At 38.5% G+C, this 19673-nt stretch overlaps 1 protein-coding gene across 1 annotated transcript in view; it reads left to right on the forward strand.

The window, feature by feature from the left end:
- Positions 1–12528, forward strand: part of LOC107797344 (uncharacterized) — a 67621-nt gene extending 55093 nt beyond the window's left edge. The window contains exons 3-4 of the mRNA XM_075239164.1: positions 11737–12198; positions 12283–12528. Coding sequence (XP_075095265.1) covers positions 11737–12198; positions 12283–12368 — 548 coding nt within the window. The 3' untranslated portion in view covers positions 12369–12528. The remainder of the gene's footprint in view (positions 1–11736; positions 12199–12282) is intronic.
- The last annotated feature ends 7145 nt before the right edge of the window (positions 12529–19673 follow it).

Genomic DNA, 19673 nt, shown 5'->3' on the forward strand with positions numbered 1-19673 from the left:
AAATAATTATTGCTAATTGTGGGGGCTACGTACGCATGAGGTGACGAGAGTCCGTGCGTAGCTACTATTAATGCTAAAGTCCGGGTAGTTTAGGACTCAAAGCATGTATTACTTGTGTAAATTATATTCTTTGATTAATTAATATTAATTGATATATATATGAATATATTGTGAATTATTTGATATGATATATATGAATATATATTGTGAATTGTTTGATAAAGATATTAAAGGATGGAAATCTCATAGGCTTGATTTTCTATTTAAATCAATTAATTGTTAAAAGAAATTGTTCTCCTCCCAAATTTATCTTATAATAAACATACTGTCCTTCCGGAGGCACATAAGAAAATGTCCTCCTTTCTTGTGGAGCGGGCCGAACGCCTCGGCAGGATAGATGCATCTATGGATCGCGCCGCACGTCCCTCGGTAGTGTACACGACACTCTGGATCGGGCCGTACGTCCTCGGCACAAATCGTGCTTAATAATAATAATTACACGATACTTTAATAATTTATTTCAGCTTGGGAAGCTAATTAATAAATTAGAAAATCCTTAGAATTTAATAAATTATTATTCTTGCTTGTTTATGGAATTAATTGTTACTCCTGTAAATGAGATTTAAATTGATAAATTGGAATTTTTCTGAATTGAAGGAATTTAATTAATATATTGAGAATTGTTACATTTAAAGGAATTTGATTATCTCTGCTGATTAAATAAATTATTGTAAATTCTGTAAATCATGCTGATTTAAATATTCTAGTTATATTTCAGTTATTATTATTGACCCATAGTGAGTGTCAAAGTCGGACATCTTGTCTCTACCACTTCGAGATTAGGCTTGATACTTACTGGGTACACGTTGTTTACGTACTCATACTACACTTGCTGCACTTTTTGTGCAGGATCTGAGACAGGTACTAGTGGAGGACCTATCATCACATACCCACGTCATCCCGAGGCATAGTGGTGAGCTGCCTTTCTGAGCCGTTCTGCAGCTACCAGTGTCTCTTCTTATATGTATATTCTGTCTATTTCATTTCAGACAGTATTTGGAGTTTTGTATAATCTACTAGATGCTCATGCACTTGTGACACCGGGTCTTGGCACACACACATTGGTAGAAGTTGGTATTTTATTATTTTTTTGGAATAAAAGTTTAACCAATGTACGTATGACTTATTAGTTGGCTTGCCTAACTGTAGTGTTGGGCGCCATCACGACCTATAGGTAAAATTGGGTCGTGACAATATGGTATCAGAGCACTAGGTTTACGTAGGTCTCACAAGTTATGAGCAGACCTAATAGAGTCTTGCGGATCAGTACGGAGACGCCTGTACTTATCTTCGAGAGGCTATATAGTGTTAGGAAACTACCTTTCTTCATATTCTATCGTGCAATTGATGTAGTACTAAATATCCTTCTCTTATTCTCTCACAGATGGTGAGAACACGCTCTAATGAGATTCCAGACCAGGGAAGAGCTACTCCCCAGTTGCTAGAGGCCGAGGCAGAGGCCGAGGGAGGGCTCCAGCCTGTGGTAGAGGGCGAGGACGTCCCAGGACTATTCCGATTATGCCGCCAGTGGATCCAGCAGAGAATCCCATTATTGAGGAACAGGGTGAGGTGCCTGTGGCAGAGCCAGCTCCGGTGGACTTCACATCTGCACCGGAATTTCAGGATGTCATGGGTCGTATGCTGCGATTCATGGATAATATGACTCAGGTCGGTTTATTTCCGGCAGACCCAACCACATCTCAGGCGGGCGGGGGAGCACAGACCCCTACCGCACAGGCTCATGGACAAGCAGCTGCTGTATATCAGACCCAAGGTGCACTACCCGTGGGTGGAGTCCAGCCAGTGGCAGCAGCTACACCTGAGCCTAGGCCAGCTGTAGCCGCTGATCCTCAGAAACTATTGGACAGATGGACTAGACTACATCCTCCTATCTTCGGGGGTGAGCGACATGAGGATCCACAGGATTTCATTGATCGTTGCAAGGATAGACTGTACAACATGAGGATATTGGAATCCCATGGGGTTGATTTCGCTACTTTTCAGCTAGAGGATAGAGCCCGTAGATGGTGGCAGTCTTATGCTCTTGGCAGACCAGCAGATTCTCCTCCCATGACTTGGGACAGGTTCACCCGTATCTTCTTGGACAGGTATATTCCACCCTCCAAGAGGGAAGAGTTGCGGTTTTAGTTTAAGCAGCTCCAGCAGGGTCAGATGTCAGTGACTGATTATAAGGTGAGGTTTTCTGAATTATCTCGCCATGCACTAATGATACTCCTTACTGAGGTGGAGAGAGTGCGAAGGTTTGTAGCCGGTTTACATACTGGTATTCAGGACACTATGGCTCGAGAGGTTGAGATGGGTACTTCTTATGAGCGAGTTGTGGATATAGCCCGGAGGATTGAAGGTGTACGTCAGCGTAGCCGAGAGCAGATTATGAGAGATAAGCGGTTCAGGTACTCTGGAGAGTTCAGAGGTGCTCCGTCCGGGGGCAGAGGTCAGTTCGTGAGGGGACAGTCCAGCAGACCCCCATATCCAGTACCACCACCTCCTCGAGGTGCTCCAGTGCGACCTTATCTCAGTGCTATCCCAGAGAGTTCTTACCGCCCACCAGCTATTCAGGGTCCTCCCAGTGGGTATTCAGGTCCCCAAGGCCAGACACTTAGTCAGCAGCCCATCGCACCGAAGAGTTGTTACGAGTGCGGGGATCCCAGTCACATGCGGAGGTTTTGCCCCAGGCTTCGAGGTAGACCAGTACAGCAGGGTCAGCAGCCTATGCTTACCGGACCAGTTTCTCCACTAGTAGTCCGACCACCCAGAGGTGGAGGACAGGTGGGTAGGGGTCGTCCTAGAGGTGGAGGTCATCCAAGCGGAGGCCAGACAGTTGGCGCTCCAGCTCGGTTCTATGCTTTTCCGGCTAAACCAGATGCAGAGGCCTCAGATGTTGTGATTACAGGTATTATTTCTGTTTGTGGCAAAGATGCCTCAGTATTATTTGATCCAGGATCTACGTATTCATATGTGTCATCTCTATTTGCTCCATTCCTGGGTGTTTCTCGTGAGTCCTTGAGTACTCCTGTATATGTGTCCACTCCTGTGGGCGATTCTGTTGTTGTGAACCAGATCTACCGGTCCTGTATTATTACATTCTGTGGTTATGAAACTAGAGCAGATCTCCTATTGCTTGAGACGACCGATTTTGAAATTATTCTGGGCATGGACTGGTTATCTCCATATCATGCTATTCTAGATTGTCATGCCAAGACTGTTACATTGGCTATTCCAGCATTACCTAAGCTGGAGTGGAAAGGTTCACATATTAGTTCATTTAATCGAGTTATTTCTTTTATAAAGGCTCAACACATGGTTGAGAAGGGTTGTTTGGCTTATCTAGCCTATGTTCGGGATACTACTGCAGAGACTCTGGCTATTGATTCAGTGTCTGTAGTTTGGGAGTTCCCCGATGTATTCTCGTCAGATCTTCCAGGTATGCCACCTGATCGTGATATTGATTTCTGTATTGACTTGGCTTCAGATACCCAGCCTATATCTATCCCACCGTATAGCATGGCTCCGAAAGAATTGAAAGAATTGAAAGAACAGCTTGAAGAGTTACTAGCCAAAGGGTTTGTCAGACCGAGTGTATCGCGTTGGGGTGCACAGTATTATTTGTGAAAAAGAAGGATGGAACAATGCGGATGTGTATTGATTATCGCCAATTGAACAAAGTCACTATTAAGAACAAGTACCCGTTGTCGCGTATTGATGATCTATTTGACCAGTTGCAGGGTGCTAGGGTATTCTCTAAAATCGACTTGAGGTCGGGGTACCATCAGTTGAAGATTCGGGATTCGGATGTTCTGAAGACTGCTTTCCGTACTAGATATGGTCATTATGAGTTTCTGGTAATGTCTTTTGGTTTAACTAATTCCCTGGCAGCATTTATGGATCTGATGAACAGGGTATTCATGCTATATATTGATTTGTTTGTCATTGTCTTCATTGATGACATATTAATCTATTCGCGTAGTAAGGAGGAACATGAGCAGCATATGAGATTAGTGCTTCAGACATTGCGAGAACAAAAACTATATGCTAAGTTCTCTAAATGTGAGTTCTGGCTTGAGTCTGTAGCATTTTTGGGACATATTGTATCGGGCGAAGGTATTAAAGTTGATCCCAAAAAGATTGAGGCAGTTCAGAATTGGCATCGTCCCACTTCGGCGACTGATATCAGGAGTTTTCTGGGTTTGGCAGGTTATTATCGTCGGTTCGTGGAAGGTTTTTCATCTATTGCAGCACCTTTGACCAAATTAACCCAGAAGGGTGCCCCATTCCGATGGTCCGATGATTGTGAGGTGAGCTTTCAGAAGCTCAAGACATCATTGACTACAGCACCAGTGTTAGTGTTGCCTTCCAGTTCGGGGATGTATACAGTGTATTGCGACGCTTTGCGCGTTGGCTTGGGTTGTGTATTGATGCAGGAAGGGCAAGTTATTGCATATGCTTCACGTCAGCTGAAGCCCCACGAAAAGAATTATCCGGTACATGATTTGGAGTTAGCTGCGATTGTTCACGCTCTTAAGATTTGGAGGCATTATATTTATGGGGTGTCTTGTGAAGTTTACACTGATCATCGCAGTTTGCAGCATTTGTTCAAGTAGAGGGACCTAAATTTGAGATAACGTAGATGGCTGGAGTTACTAAAAGATTATAATATTACTATCTTGTATCATCCGGGCAAAGCAAATGTGGTTGCAGATGCCTTGAGCAGAAAGGCGGAGAGTATGGGTAGTTTGGCTTTCATTTCAGCAGAGGAAAGGCCATTAGCCTCAGATATTTAGTCCTTGGCTAACAGACTTGTGAGGCTGGACATTTCAGAGCCCAGCCGAGTTCTTGCATGTGTTGTGGCCCAATCTTCACTATTGGAGCAGATCAAGGCTTGCCAGTATGATGACCCACACCTGGTGGTTCTTCATGAAACGGTACTTCGAGGTGATACCAAGGAAGTTACTATTAGAGCGGATGGTGTTCTGCGACTCCAGTATCGTCTATGTGTTCCTAATGTGGATGGGCTGGGAAAAAGATCCTGGAAGAGGCACACAGTTCTCGGTATTCTATTCATCCAGGTGCTACTAAGATGTATCGTGACTTGAGGCAACTTTATTGGTGGCGACGAATGAAAAAGGACATAGTTGAGTATGAAGCTCGGTGTCTAAATTGCCAGCAAGTTAAATATGAGCACCAGAGGCCGGGTGGCCTACTCCAGCAGATGACCATACCAGAGTGGAAATGGGAACGAATTACTATGGATTTTGTAGTTGGGTTGCCGCGGACCTTGAGGAAGTTTGATGCAGTTTGGGTGATTGTTGACAGGTTGACCAAGTCGGCACATTTTATTCCTGTTGTGACTACGTATACTTCAGAGAGGTTGGCCCAGATTTATATTCAGGAGATAGTTCGGTTGCACGGTGTGCCAATTTCCATCATATCAGATAGAGGCCCTCAGTTTACTTCACATTTCTGGAGAGCAGTACAGAGTGAGTTGGGGACCCGTGTAGAGCTCAGCACAGCCTTTCATTCGCAGACCGATGGACAGTCAGAGAGGACAATTCAAATTTTGGAGGATATGCTCAGGGCATGTGTGATTGACTTTGGAGGTCAGTGGGATCGTTTCCTGCCTTTGGCCGAGTTTGCTTATAATAACAGTTACCAATCCAGCATCGAGATGGCTCCATTTGAGGCTTTATATGGTCGGCGATATCGTTCACCTATCGGATGGTTTGAGCCAGGTGAGGCTAAGTTATATGGTACTGATTTGGTAAGGGATGCCTTAGAAAAGGTAAAGTTGATTCAGGAGCGACTTCGTACAGCACAGTCCAGACAAAAGAGTTACGCGGATCAGAAAGCACGTGATATATCATTTATGGTAGGTGATAAAGTTCTCTTGAAGGTTTCGCCGATGAAGGGAATTATGAGATTCGGGAAGAAAGGCAAGTTGAGCCCAAGGTTTATAGGTCCATTTGAGGTGTTGAAACGAGTTGGGGAGGTTGCTTATGAGCTTGCCTTGCCTCCCAGCCTATCGGGAGTTCATCCAGTTTTTCACGTATCTATTCTCCGGAAGTATCATGCCGACCTATCACATGTGTTAGACTTCAGCACAGTTCAGCTAGATAATAGCTTGGGTTATGAAGAGGAGCCAATTGCCATTGTTGATAAACAAGTTCGCCAGTTGAAATCCAAGAGGATTTCTGCAGTAAAAGTCCAGTGGAGGGGCCAACCAGTCGAGGAAGCGACTTGGGAGACCGAGGAAAACATGTGGAGCAGATATCCAGACTTATTCAGTACTTCAGGTATAATTCTAAACCCGTTCGAGGACGAACGTTTATTTAAGAGGTGGAGAATGTAATGACCCAACCGGTCATTTTAACTTTTAGAACCCCGTTCCCTAAAATAAAACTTTCCGTAGGTGCTTGTAATGATTTATGACTTGCGGGGATGGTTGGTTCGGGATTTGGAAGTGTTTGAGGTGAAACCGGAACACTTGGTTCCTTAAGTTGGCCTTAAAGTGCTAAGTTTGACTTCGGTCAATATTTTGAGAAAACGACCCCGGAATAGAATTTTGTTGATTTCAACAGCTCCGTATGGTGAATTTGGACTTAGGAGTATGATCGAAATTTTATTTGGAAGTCCGTAGTGAAATTAGGCTTGAAATGACTAAAATAGGAATTTAAAGTTTGAAAGTTTGACCGGGGAGTTGACTTTTTGATATCGGAGTCAGAATCCAGTTCCGAAAATTTTCATAACTCCATTATGTAATTTATGACTTGTGTGTAAAATTTGAGGTCAATGAAGTTGATTTGATAGGTTCCGACATCGAATGTAGAAGTTAAATATTCTAAGTTTCATTAAGCTTGAACTGGAGCATGATTCGTGATTTTAGCGTTGTTTGATGTAATTTGAGGTTTCAAATAAGTTTGTATGATGTTTTAGGACTTGTTGGTGTTTTGGGTTGAGGTCCCGACGGCCTCGGGTGAGTTTCAGATGGTTAATGGTTCAAAAGTAGGACTTAGCTGCTGCAATTTTTCTGCTGGAAATGCTGTCAAAATCGGGCTGCCTGTCAAAATCGAGCTGCCTGACAAAAATCGAACCCCTGACAAAAATCGAGGTCCCTGACAAAATCGAGGACCCTGACAACTCGAACCCCCTGACAAAATCGAGGACCCTGACAACTCGAACCCCCGGACAAAAATCAAGCTCCCGAGATCGAGCTCCCAAGAACGAGCTCCCGAGATCGAGCTCCCAAGATCGAACTGGACAGATCGAGCTCCCAAGATCGAACTGGACAGATCGAGCTCCCAAGATCGAACTGGGCAGATCTGTAAGTTATAAAAATAGAGGCATCCAACCCATTTGCCATTTTTGACAAACTTGAGCTTGAACAGAGGCGACCTTTGACAGATTTTCAAGGAAAGACATTTGGGGTAAGTGATTCTAACTCGTATTTGATCAATATACACGAATATATCATTGTTTTCACAATTTAATTAGTGTTTTGATATTGAAATTTAGAAAAAGTTTAGACATCTCATAGAAACAAATTTTTGAGATTTCGGTATCGATTCAGAGTCGGATTTGAGTGAAACTGGTATGGTTGGACTCGTAATTGAATGGGTTGTCGGATTTCATAACTTTCGCCGGATTCCGAGATGTGGGCCCCACGGGCAAATTTTTAATTAATTTCGGATCTTTTCTTTAAAATGTAGTATTTTCTTATAGAATTGATTCCTATAATATTTAGTGATTGTATCGAATTATTTTGGCTAGATTCGAGCCAGACAGAGTTGGATAATCGTGGAAAAGGCCTTATAGTGGATTAAATTGGAGCAAGACGAGGTAAGTCTCTTGTCTAATCTTGTGAGAGGGAGAAATTACCTCATAGGTGATTAAGATTAAATAATTATTGCTAATTGTGGGGGCTACGTACGCACGAGGTGACGAGAGTCCGTGCGTAGCTACTATTAATGCTAAAGTCCGGGTAGTTTAGGACTCAAAGCATGTATTACTTGTGTAAATTATATTCTTTGATTAATTAATATTAATTGATATATATGAATATATTGTGAATTGTTTGATATATATGAATATATTGTGAATTGTTTGATAAAGATATTAAAGGATGGAAATCTCATAGGCTTGATTTTCTATTTAAATCAATTAATTGTTAAAAGAAATTGTTCTCCTCCCAAATTTATCTTATAATAAACATACTGTCCTTCCGGAGGCACATAAGAAAATGTCCTCCTTTCTTGTGGAGCGGGCCGAACGCCTCGGCAGGATAGATGCATCTATGGATCGCGCCGCACGTCCCTCGGTAGTGTACACGACACTCTGGATCGGGCCGTACGTCCTCGGCACAAATCGTGCTTAATAATAATAATTACACGATACTTTAATAATTTATTTCAGCTTGGGAAGCTAATTAATAAATTAAAAAATCCTTGAAATTTAATGAATTATTATTCTTGCTTGTTTATGGAATTAATTGTTACTCCTGTAAATGAGATATAAATTGATAAATTAGAATTTTTCTGAATTGAAGGAATTTAATTAATATATTGAGAATTGTTACATTTAAAGGAATTTGATTATCTCTGCTGATTAAATAAATTATTGTAAATTCTGTAAATCATGCTGATTTAAATATTCTAGTTATATTTTAGTTATTATTATTGACCCATAGTGAGTGTCAAAGTCGGCCATCTCGTCTCTACCACTTCGAGATTAGGCTTGATACTTACTGGGTACACGTTGTTTACGTACTCATACTACACTTGCTGCACTTTTTGTACAGGATCTGAGATAGGTACTAGTGGAGGACCTATCATCACATACCCACGTCATCCCGATGCATAGTGGTGAGCTGCCTTTCTGAGCCATTCTGTAGCTACTAGTGTCTCTTCTTATATTTATATTATGTCTATTTCATTTCAGACAGTATTTGGAGTTTTGCATAATCTACTAGATGCTCATGCACTTGTGACACCGGGTCTTAGCACACACACATTGGTAGAAGTTGGTATTTTATTATTTTCTTGGAATAAAAGTTTAACCAATGTACGTATGACTTATTAGTTGGCTTGCCTAGCTGTAGTGTTGGGCGCCATCACGACCTATAGGTGAAATTGGGTCGTGACATTATATGAGCGATAAGGGTGGCTATTGGTATTGTCAGGGCGGAGGGATAAGGGAGGCTATTATATGAGTGATAAGGGTGGCTATAAGAGAGATAAGGGTGGCTATTGTCACGGATGATATGTGATGTTATGTTGTGATTTTTCTTGTGTTTATTTTTATACCTTGTGCAATTTATCTTGTTGTTGGTAAATTGGTAGTAGTCTGATTTATATTGAAATTGAGAGTCTGTGGCTATTATCAGACGGATTATGAAAAGAAATATGGGCACGGGGTGCCGTGAGTAAATAATGATGATATTGGCACGTGAATTGTCCGTGCAGTTGAGATATGAAACGTGGGCACGAAGTACCAGGAAAAATATGATGGTTTTATTATTGGCACGTGAACTGTCCGTGCATATGTGATATGAAAAATGAGTACGAGGTACCATGAAAATATGAAAGTGGGTTGAGACCCATGTTTACGAAAAATATAAAAAGGGCTGAGACCCGTATTTTTATGATTATGAAATGAGGTGTCACATGGTGACTTTTAATTGAAAGAATTATATTCAAAATATTTATTTGGAAGGATTTTTATTCAAAAAGTAGTATTTGAAGGAATTGTATGTGAAAGATATTTATTTGAGGAAATTACATTTGAAAAAGAGTTATTGAAAGAATTATATTTGAAAGATATTTATTTGAGAAAATTATGTTTGAAAGAATTATATGTGAAAGATATTTATTTAAAGAACTTGATTTAATTGGGTGTACTTGTATTTATTATTTGTTGAGCAATATTAATAGTATTTTTGTTGCCATGCCGGGCATATTACTGGTTGATTTGTGTTACCCTTATTGTTATTTGTTTCCTATTATTTTGTATACTATATTGCACAGGTTATTAGACTAGTGAGTATCTTGACTGTACCTCGTCTCTACTCCAATGAGCTTAGTCTTGATACTTACGGGGTACCGACTGTGGTGTACTCATACTACACTTCTGTACATTTTTGTACAGAGCCAGGTATTGGAGATATCAGACTTAAACAGAGTTAGAGTGGGATCGTAAGGATTCAAGGTAGAGCTGCTTAGTCGTCGCAATTCCTTGGAGTCTTTCCATTTTATTGTACTGTTATTTATTATTCAAACAATATTGAGTATTCGATCCTTGAGATCATTTCATGTATTCAGTTAGAGTTCGTGACTTAATATTACCAGTCTTGGGAGGTTGTTATATTTGTAATTATTTCCGTTGTTGGTAAAAAAAATGGCTTAAATTGTTATAAAATCGGCTTACCTAGTCTTAGAGACTAAGTGCCATCACGACGCCTGTGGCAAGATTTTGGGCTGTGACAATTTCTTTGGCCTACCCTCACTTTTCCTCAAGCCCGCCATATTCAACCTCTCACACCTCCTGACCAAGGCATCTATGTCTCTCCTCCTCGCATGCCCAAACCATCGCAGCCTCGATTCCCGCAACTTGCCTTCCACGGATGCCACTCTCACCTTGTCCCTAATAACTTCATTTCTAATCTTGTCTTTTGTGGTATGTCCACACATCCATCTCAACATCCTCATTTCAGCTACGCTCATCTTCTGGACATGTGACTACTTGACGGGCTAACACTCAACCCCATACAACATAGCGGGTCTAACCACTACCCTGTAGAACTTGCCCTTAAGTCTAGGCGGCACATTCTTGTAAAACCCCCGAAACTAGCCTCCATCTCATCCAACCCGCTCCAATACGGTGAGTAACATCCTCGTCAACCTCCACGTCGCCTTAGATTATAGACCCAAGATACTTGAAACTATCTCTTTTGGGAATGACTTGAATATCAATCTTTACTTTCACTTCTTGTTCATGCCTCTCGTCGCTGAACTTGCACTCCAAGTATTCAGATTTTGACCTTACTCAAACTTGTAACTTTTTAATATCCATCTTTAAGAGTACATTGACGTGTTAAGGGGTAAAGATAAGTGGCCTTTGTGTTGTGTGCAATTTTTTGAAGATGTTTTTTCAAAAAAAAAGTTTCAAAACTATTTTTAGAGGGAAAAGAAATTGTTCAGTGAAGAATAAGTATGAGACAGTTTTTTTTTTAATCTAAAAAGTTGTTCTTTCACTCATGGAACACTCACACATATTGATGCAGTTTATAACTATCCAACACGTCCAATCTTTTCTTTCAAAATCTTTTTTCTTTCATACAACTCTTTCTACAGTTCTGCAATCATGGGTGGAGGTGAAAGCCCGGCTATGGATTCTGTTTCTGTCCTAGTAAATTTTGTTCAACAATATAATTATATTAAAAAAATAATTAAATTTAAATATATCTTAAATTTACAAATTTAAAAATAAATATTTAAAATTATTGTTTAAATATTTAAAATTCATTAAAGTTGACCCCTGATGACGTGGACCCACATAAGAATCGAATATACTGAATTCCTAGTAAGATTATGAGAGACCCTGGTCAGGCCAGCCCACCCCCCCCCATATATATATTCAAGCAATCAACTCCTTTTCTTTACTCAGTCTCCCTCTTCAGACACAAAAAAACGGCGGCTCCAGTTGAGAGTGGTGCTGTGGGCCCAATGTCAGAACCACCCAAAAAAGCTCTATTCAAACACAAATCATGGTCTCCTGACATTCAACGTGAAGAAGTTTGGCTCAAACGTAAGAGAACTAACCGTATGCGCCTCGCCGCCATCCGCCGTTCCATGAGCCTCCCCACCGCTGCTGCCGCTGCTGACGACCGTCGTTCAACGAGCGTCACCAACGAGGACCTCGAAGAACTCCGTGCTTGTTTTGAGTTAGGATTCGGGTTTGACCCGTCGGATGATTTGGATCCGAAGCTTACGAAAGCTTTTCCCGCTTTGGAGCTTTATCAAGCTGTGAATAAGTTATCCAGATCTTCTTCTTCTGTTTCGACGGTAACTTCCGATTCATGTGAAACTCCGTCCTCAGGCGAAAGCTCCGTCTCCATTGTTGAACCAGGTAAAAAAAATTACAAAATTCACACAGAATTTAACTCACGTGATTGTAGCTGTTCATGTTTTTTACTATTTTTTTTTTATGAAGGTGATGATGCGGAGACAGCGAAGAAGAGATTGAAACAGTGGGCACAAGTGGTGGCTCTTTCAGTGCGAAGATCACCTTCGTTTTAGTTCTTCCTTTTATGGATACTTCGGGAGGAAGAAATTAATTTAAGTTAAACTCAAAACTCTGTTGTAAGAGTAGGTGCAAATTAAACAAGATGTATAACTCTATATATCTGTTTGAAAATTGATCAATTATATATAAATGGAACTGAATGCTTATTTACTACATCTGTCTATAGCTAGCTACTCCTATTAGAAGTTCTTTTCCTTGTTCTATATCTTAATTAATCATCAAATTATGGATTTAGATTTTCTTTTTAAAAAATTTATTAGACGAGAGAAGGGAAACGGGACGAAACTACGAAACCAGTGAAACTTAATGCATACTAATATCACTAAACTACAAGGCCTTAGTGATAAAGTTATAATAAGTGAATCCAAATTGGGCAACTTGCGTAGACATTTTTCCAAGTTAATAAGGATCTTGTTGATAAATAGTCTCCTTAGTTCTCTTATTTTAGAATTGAAATACATGTTTTCTACCCTAAACTAAAATATTGTATATACCTCAACTTTTGAGCTTGATTTGTTAATATAATTAAATTCTGTGAGTATTTGGTTATTAATCTAATTACAGATTCTTGTTGAGAGAAGTGGTTGATACACAATCCTGAAAAGTGTAATATGCTGTACTGGAATATTTTTTTATACCAATAATTACCTGTCAGATTATAGTAATATAATTACAATTTACAATGCAAAATTCTCGTGATCTTTTATATGGATTCTTGAATGTTCTAGCGTTTTTCATGAAAAAGTCACCAATCATTCGCATCATGTAAAATGACCTTGAAACTTCAGTCTAATGATTTCTTGAACGTGAATTGATGTAAAAAGATATATTGTACCGCTACAATGACATGCCTGGGCTATAATGTTCTGAACATCTTATTTATAAAGATTACATGCATGTATGCACATTATTATAATACTCTCTGGAGTATATAATAATGTCCATATTATATAGAGTGCAGTTACCATTTCAAAATTACTGACAGTGTAAATCACTCTTGATTAGGATAATGCTGACACTGAGATTAAGAAGTCAATAGCGAACTGATTTTCTTAAAATTGCAAGATAACAACAACAAGCCAGTGAAATCTCACAAGTGGAGTCTGAGGACGGTACCTTACCCTTACTCCGGAGGAGTTGAGAGGATTTTTTCTGATTCACATACAAAAGACTAATGAGTAATTTAGTGGCTAAATCTGCTACTCCCTCCGTCTCATTTTAGGTGTCTTTTTAGCTCAAAGAATTGTTGCAGATAATTGTCACTTTAGTCTCACAACTAAATTTGTTAAATATTTCTAACTATACCCCTGCTATTAAAGAAATAGTAGTTCTCTTTTATATCATTATGATTACAAAAAGGGCTAAGCATTTATTCACTATAACAATATATTCGTAAAACTCATTTTGATATTTAATTAGTTGAACTTTATCCACCATAAATAACGATAAAGTTATTAAACTTTATTCACTGTGTATATATAAATATAGGAAAGAGAGAGAGAGAGTTAGCTTCTACTTCCATTAGAACTCTTCAAGTTTTATGGCAGACTTTATCAGTGGCTTAGTAGAAAAGTAAATGTGGGTTCAATGTGGCTTCGGACGAAGCCAGCCAGTAACTTTTGCTTGGATTTATATATTTGTATTAGAAAGTTCACAAAATATGTATAAATATTTAATTGAGAACCCAATAACTAAAACTAATTATGAATTTAGTGATAAGTTCAAAACTTATAAACTTTAAATTCTGACTTTATACGATGTGATCTGCTTCCTTAATCTATCTCTCTGGCATGCATGTGCCAACAATTACCAAGTAGTACTTCTTTCTTTTTGTTTTGTGACTGTCGTTGTGCACAAAAAAGGTTAGAAATAAAAAGAGCTATATAATCAAAATTTATGTGAACTGAAGAATTAACAACTGGTACAGTTCGGTCATTCTTCCATTACAATTACTTATGGTTTTTTATAAAGAACCTGCTTGAGAGTTAGAGCTTCTTTAGAATTATTACAAGAATGCGCAACAAAAAGTAGTTCACGTTGTGATTTATCCTTTACTTGACCCACGTATTCACTATAATAATAAATATAAATTAAAAAGAACTAAATATCTGACAAGGAACTGTAGTATAAGATATTTTGCTAACTACACATTATTTGGACATGTAATCATGATAAGTACCTCTATGACTGAGTTTTGTGATTGCGTAAAACCCGAGTGTACGTACGCAATTCATGGTCCTACGAGAAAAAACGTAAATAAATGTCGCCAAGAAAGGCATGTCTGTCCTTTAGCAGTAAATTAGAGTTATTTGATTGCTAACAAAGTAATGGTGAATATATGATTAATTAATTTTTATGCCAGCTTAATTAATGCAAAATCCTCTTCCCTTTCAACTAGTTTTGGTTGTCATTGTCATCCTTTAATTTTACGAAGAAAGAAAGAATAAAGAGAAGCGAACGCCTCCGAATAAAAATCAGGCTAGACGAGTTGTTTTTCTGATTGATGTTCACTTTAAATAATTTAGTCATTACGTCAAGTTTTGCATTTTCTAATACTGAATCAATAAAATATCTGATTGGGAACCCGAAAGTCCTTTTTTCCGTTTTCCTTCTACATAGAGTCGGAGCTAGTATCTTGCAGTAAGTGATAACCAATTAAGCACGTGAAATGTTCACAAACTGTAATTTAATCATTTTTGTTCCTCTAACGTAGATGGAAGACATCGGCTTTATTTATGGTCATTGACCTATATACAAGGCGGAGCTAGAGTTTTAGTAACAGGTTCGGTCGAATCAAATAGTTTTACTTCAAATCTTATATTTGTCTTAGGAAATTCATTGAATAAGTACATATTTTTACTTTGAAACTCAATAACATAAAAATGCTAGAATCACGGACCCAGTAACTTCAAATCTTAATTGGCTTTAACTCTGCCTATATATAGTATATGATAATCAATGTGTTTTGTGTGCACTAAACATTAAAGGTTTTCAAGCCAAGTTAATTAACTAATAACATGTAACTTTTGTAGCAAGCTTGATATGATATCTGTAAAAAAGAATAATAACCTGATGTTTATTGACCTAGAGAAAGCGTATGACAAGGTTCCTAGAGAAATTCTTTGGAGATGCCTGGAGGCAAAAGGTGTGTCGGTTCCCTACATTATGGTGATTAAGGACATGTATGATGGGGCTAAGACTCGGGTTAGGACAGTAGGAGGCGACTCTGAGCATTTTCCGGTTGTAATGGGGTTACACCAAGGTTCTGCGCTCAGTCCGTTCTTATTCGCCCTGGTGATGGACGCGTTAACACACCATATTCAAGGGGATGTGCCATGGTGCATGCTATTCGCCGATGACATAGTTCTGATTGATGAGTCGCGAGCCGGTGTTAACGAGAGGTTGGAGGTTTGGAGACAGGCTCTTGAGTCTAAGGGTTTTAAGCTGAATAGGACGAAGACGGAATACCTGGAGTGTAAGTTCAGCGTTGAGCCGGAAAAGTGGGTGTGGATGTGAGGCTTGAATCACAGGTCATCCCGAGTAGAGGCAGCTTTAAGTACCTTGGTTCGGTTATCCAGGGAGAGGGGAGATCGACGAGGATGTCACACACCGTATTGGGGTAGGATGGATGAAGTGGAGGTTAGCATCTGGAGTCCTGTGTGACAAGAGAGTGCCAGCAATACTCAAAGGTAAGTTCTATAAAGCGGTGGTTAGACCGGCCATGATGTATGGGGCTGAGTGTTGGCCCGTTAAGAACTCACATATCCAAAAGATGAAAGTAGCAGAAATGAGGATGTTGGGTTGGATGTGCGGGCACACTAGGATAGATAAGATTAGGAATGATGTTATTCAGGAGAAGGTGCACGTAGCTCCCATTGATGACAAGATGCGGGAAGCGAGACTTAGATGGTTCATACATGTTCAAAGGAGAAGCCCAGATGCTCCGGTACGGAGGTGTGAACGGCTGGTTGTGGAGGGCACGGGAAGAGGTAGAAGGCGGCCTAAGAAGTATTGGGAAGAGGTGATCAGATAGGATATGGCGAGGCTCCAAATTTCCGAGGACATGACACTTGATAGGAAGATATAGAGGTCGAGTATTAGAGTTGTAGGTTAGAATGTAATTGAGTCTTGCCTTACTTCGTACTATTGTGGGACTAGCCAGGTAGGGTTTTTGTCTAAGATAGCTAGTGACAATGTTGTGTTTTACTACTTCGCTTTTCAGTGCATGTCCTATTTACTAGCTATCGCTTTTGCTTTGCATCTTTCTTCTGCATTTCATGGTGTTCCTATTTTTCATATGATTGTTGTGGTGATACTAATATTGTCTCCTTTTGTCCTTTTGTCTTTTTATTTTTTTGAGCCGATGGTCTTTCAGAAACAGTCTCTCTACTCCTTTGGGGTAGGGATAAGATTTGCGTACACACTACTCTCCCCAAACCCTATTAGTATGATTTTAATGGGTTATTGTTGGGTTATTGTTGTTGTTGTAATGAATTATTCTCGACGATTGCTCGGAGCCGTCAACGGTTTCTTTATCCGCCGCCGCAAATTTAATCCAATTCCTTACTAACAAAAAGAAATAGTATCAAATACTATAAATGATGACGCAACCATTATGTTGGCCCACCCCATTCTTTATGTTAAAGAAAAAAAATCGTGTAGCGCTGCAGGCAGTATTGTGATTAATTTGCTCACCTAATTGCACTTTAGTTGCATTATAGAGGAATTAAAATATCTGAATGGTGCTGTAGCATAAGATATTTTCGAGCTACAATTTGCTGATCACTACTGATTTCATTTTGATGTGTAACCATAATTTTTCAAACATCTGTATGACTCATGAGTCTATGATTGTGTATAACCTAATTAAGGTGCGTGTACGTAATTAATGGTTAAAATAGGAAAGGAAAAACAAAAAAGCAAGGTAACCAAGAAAACTAGACCTGTCTTATATATCTTTCTAGAACTAGAATGAAGTAAATATGCTGTTGGAGGGAGCTACAGTCTATCAAATTGAAGGGAGTCTTATTACATTTGAATGTTATTGAATTGTTTGGATTCAAAAATCATTTTATATTAAAAGCCCAAAAAAATATTTTAATCACCATTTGCCTTTTTATTTCCACACCAACTCCAATAGCAATACATCAAGTACTAAATTGATGTAAGAGAACATAATCCTTTTTGCCATTGCGATCGGCTTCGGCTAATTAATAGATAAGGAAAGTGACTAAATTTAATTTGTTCAAATAGATTTGAACGAAAACAACCTAAACTATCTGACTAGATATTTATCTCTCCTATCCTACTCTAACATTCATCACTTTGTCTATAACAAAATATATGTAAAATAATCATATTATACTGTTCGTTACTCCACAACTCACTATCAATTGTTTTAATTATATTCCCCTACAATTATTTAAATACTAGTGGCCAGTAATTTATATTAGAGTTATCTATTATTTAATATATAGCACAGATATGTAGTGATGCTGATTTCAGTTAATAAATATCATGTGGCTTATAGTAGTTTAATTTAAATATATATCCAGAATGAGTAATGATTATAATAAATAAACTATAAATATATGCAGATGCAGATCTAGGATTTGAAGGTGGCGGGTGACATAATTTCTTTTAATGTATACCTTGTAATGACTAATATAAAATTTGTTAGGAATTTTTTTTCAGACCGTCTGTAATGGCTCGTCCCTAGTGCCTTTGAACGAACTGAAAGGCCTCTCTTCAACTCCCTCTGAGGTTTGAACTGCCAACCAACTCTTTCGACTGCGAGTCATATAAAGACAATTCCTATTTGATATAGCTTGTGATTGTTCCAGAAGAAATGAAACAAAAGATATGGTAGAGCTAGGACAGTTATTGTATGAGGTCGGTTTTCTTGAGTTTATTCGGGTCAACTTAATAGGTATTTTAAATTTGCAAATACAAAAATTACATCTCAGATATTAAAAAATAGACGTAATTAGCATTTTAAATAAGGAATCATATCTTTATTATAACAACACAAGTAAAATCAACATTTTTACTAGGAAATTACATTTTTTTTGTGTGTATATTAAAAATAAATTTACACAAGTAAGATAACATCTTCAATAAGGGAATTACATCAATCAGAATAAGAAATTTTTTAAAAATATCTTCAATAGATAAATTATACCCCACAAGTATAGAATTAAATAAACTACAAGTTCTCAAAAATCAAAATCATAAATCTCATATTTTTTAAGCAATGCTTACGAAATTTTCGTCATAATTTAATAATAAAGTGATTTAAATTATACTTAATAACCATAGAATAAATCTTCTCTTCCTCTGTCTACCCCAACCTCGGTTCGGTCGGTCATGGGCTTCCCTATGCCAAGAATTGTAACACAATTTTTATGATATAATAAAAAAAGATAGAAAAAAATTTGATCTCAATCGAAAATTTCCATTAAGACTAAAATTTTTCGGATATAAAAGAAAGAAAACTCATAAATTTGAGATTAAGAGGAATGCTTATTTTATAGAATTTTATAATTTTGGAGTCTCTTTTTTGAATGTTCTTGCTAGAGATCACATATAAATAATAGAATAAAGAAAATAAAAATACAAAAAATAATGAAACGATAAATAAAAAATTAGGAGGTTGCAGAAAAGAAAAATGACCGGGACAAAAAGAAATAAAAAGCACACGAAAAGGAAAAGTCAGACAAGGTTCAAGATAATTTTCAATTTGAATTTTACACACGAGAAAAACTTTCAAAATAATCTACCAGCCATGACACATTTATCTAATTTATGGCTGCGGGTGGTAAGATCATATATTTAACTTAATTTAAGAAAATTTCAAACATAAGTATATAAATTTTTTTATCAACTTAGCGGGCGGCACATGGTAAAGGGTGGATCCGCCCCTAATTATATACGTGGAAATTTACTAGTAACAAGGAGAGGTAAAAATCTGGAGGTGAATAAAGAACACAAATTGAAAAAGAAATAAAGTGGTAAATGGAAAAGTGCAAGTGGACCCTACGCTTATCTGGTACTTGACCTGTGCTGTCAGTCACGTGGCGCGTGATAAGCACCTTCCGGTTACGACATGCCACGGTTACAAAAGTACCTTACTTTACCCCCACACTATTTTCGTTCTCTTCTTAGAAAATATCTGGTTGACATTTGCTGAAGAAATTATCGCCCACTGCTGACATGGCAAAACGCCATTGTCCGACACGTGTAAAAGCGTCGCCATGTGGAGCTTGGCCCCCACCGAAACAATCACCACTACCCCCTCC

This window comes from Nicotiana tabacum, chromosome 19 (genome assembly GCF_000715075.1).
Source record: "Nicotiana tabacum cultivar K326 chromosome 19, ASM71507v2, whole genome shotgun sequence".
Taxonomy (NCBI): domain Eukaryota; kingdom Viridiplantae; phylum Streptophyta; class Magnoliopsida; order Solanales; family Solanaceae; genus Nicotiana; species Nicotiana tabacum.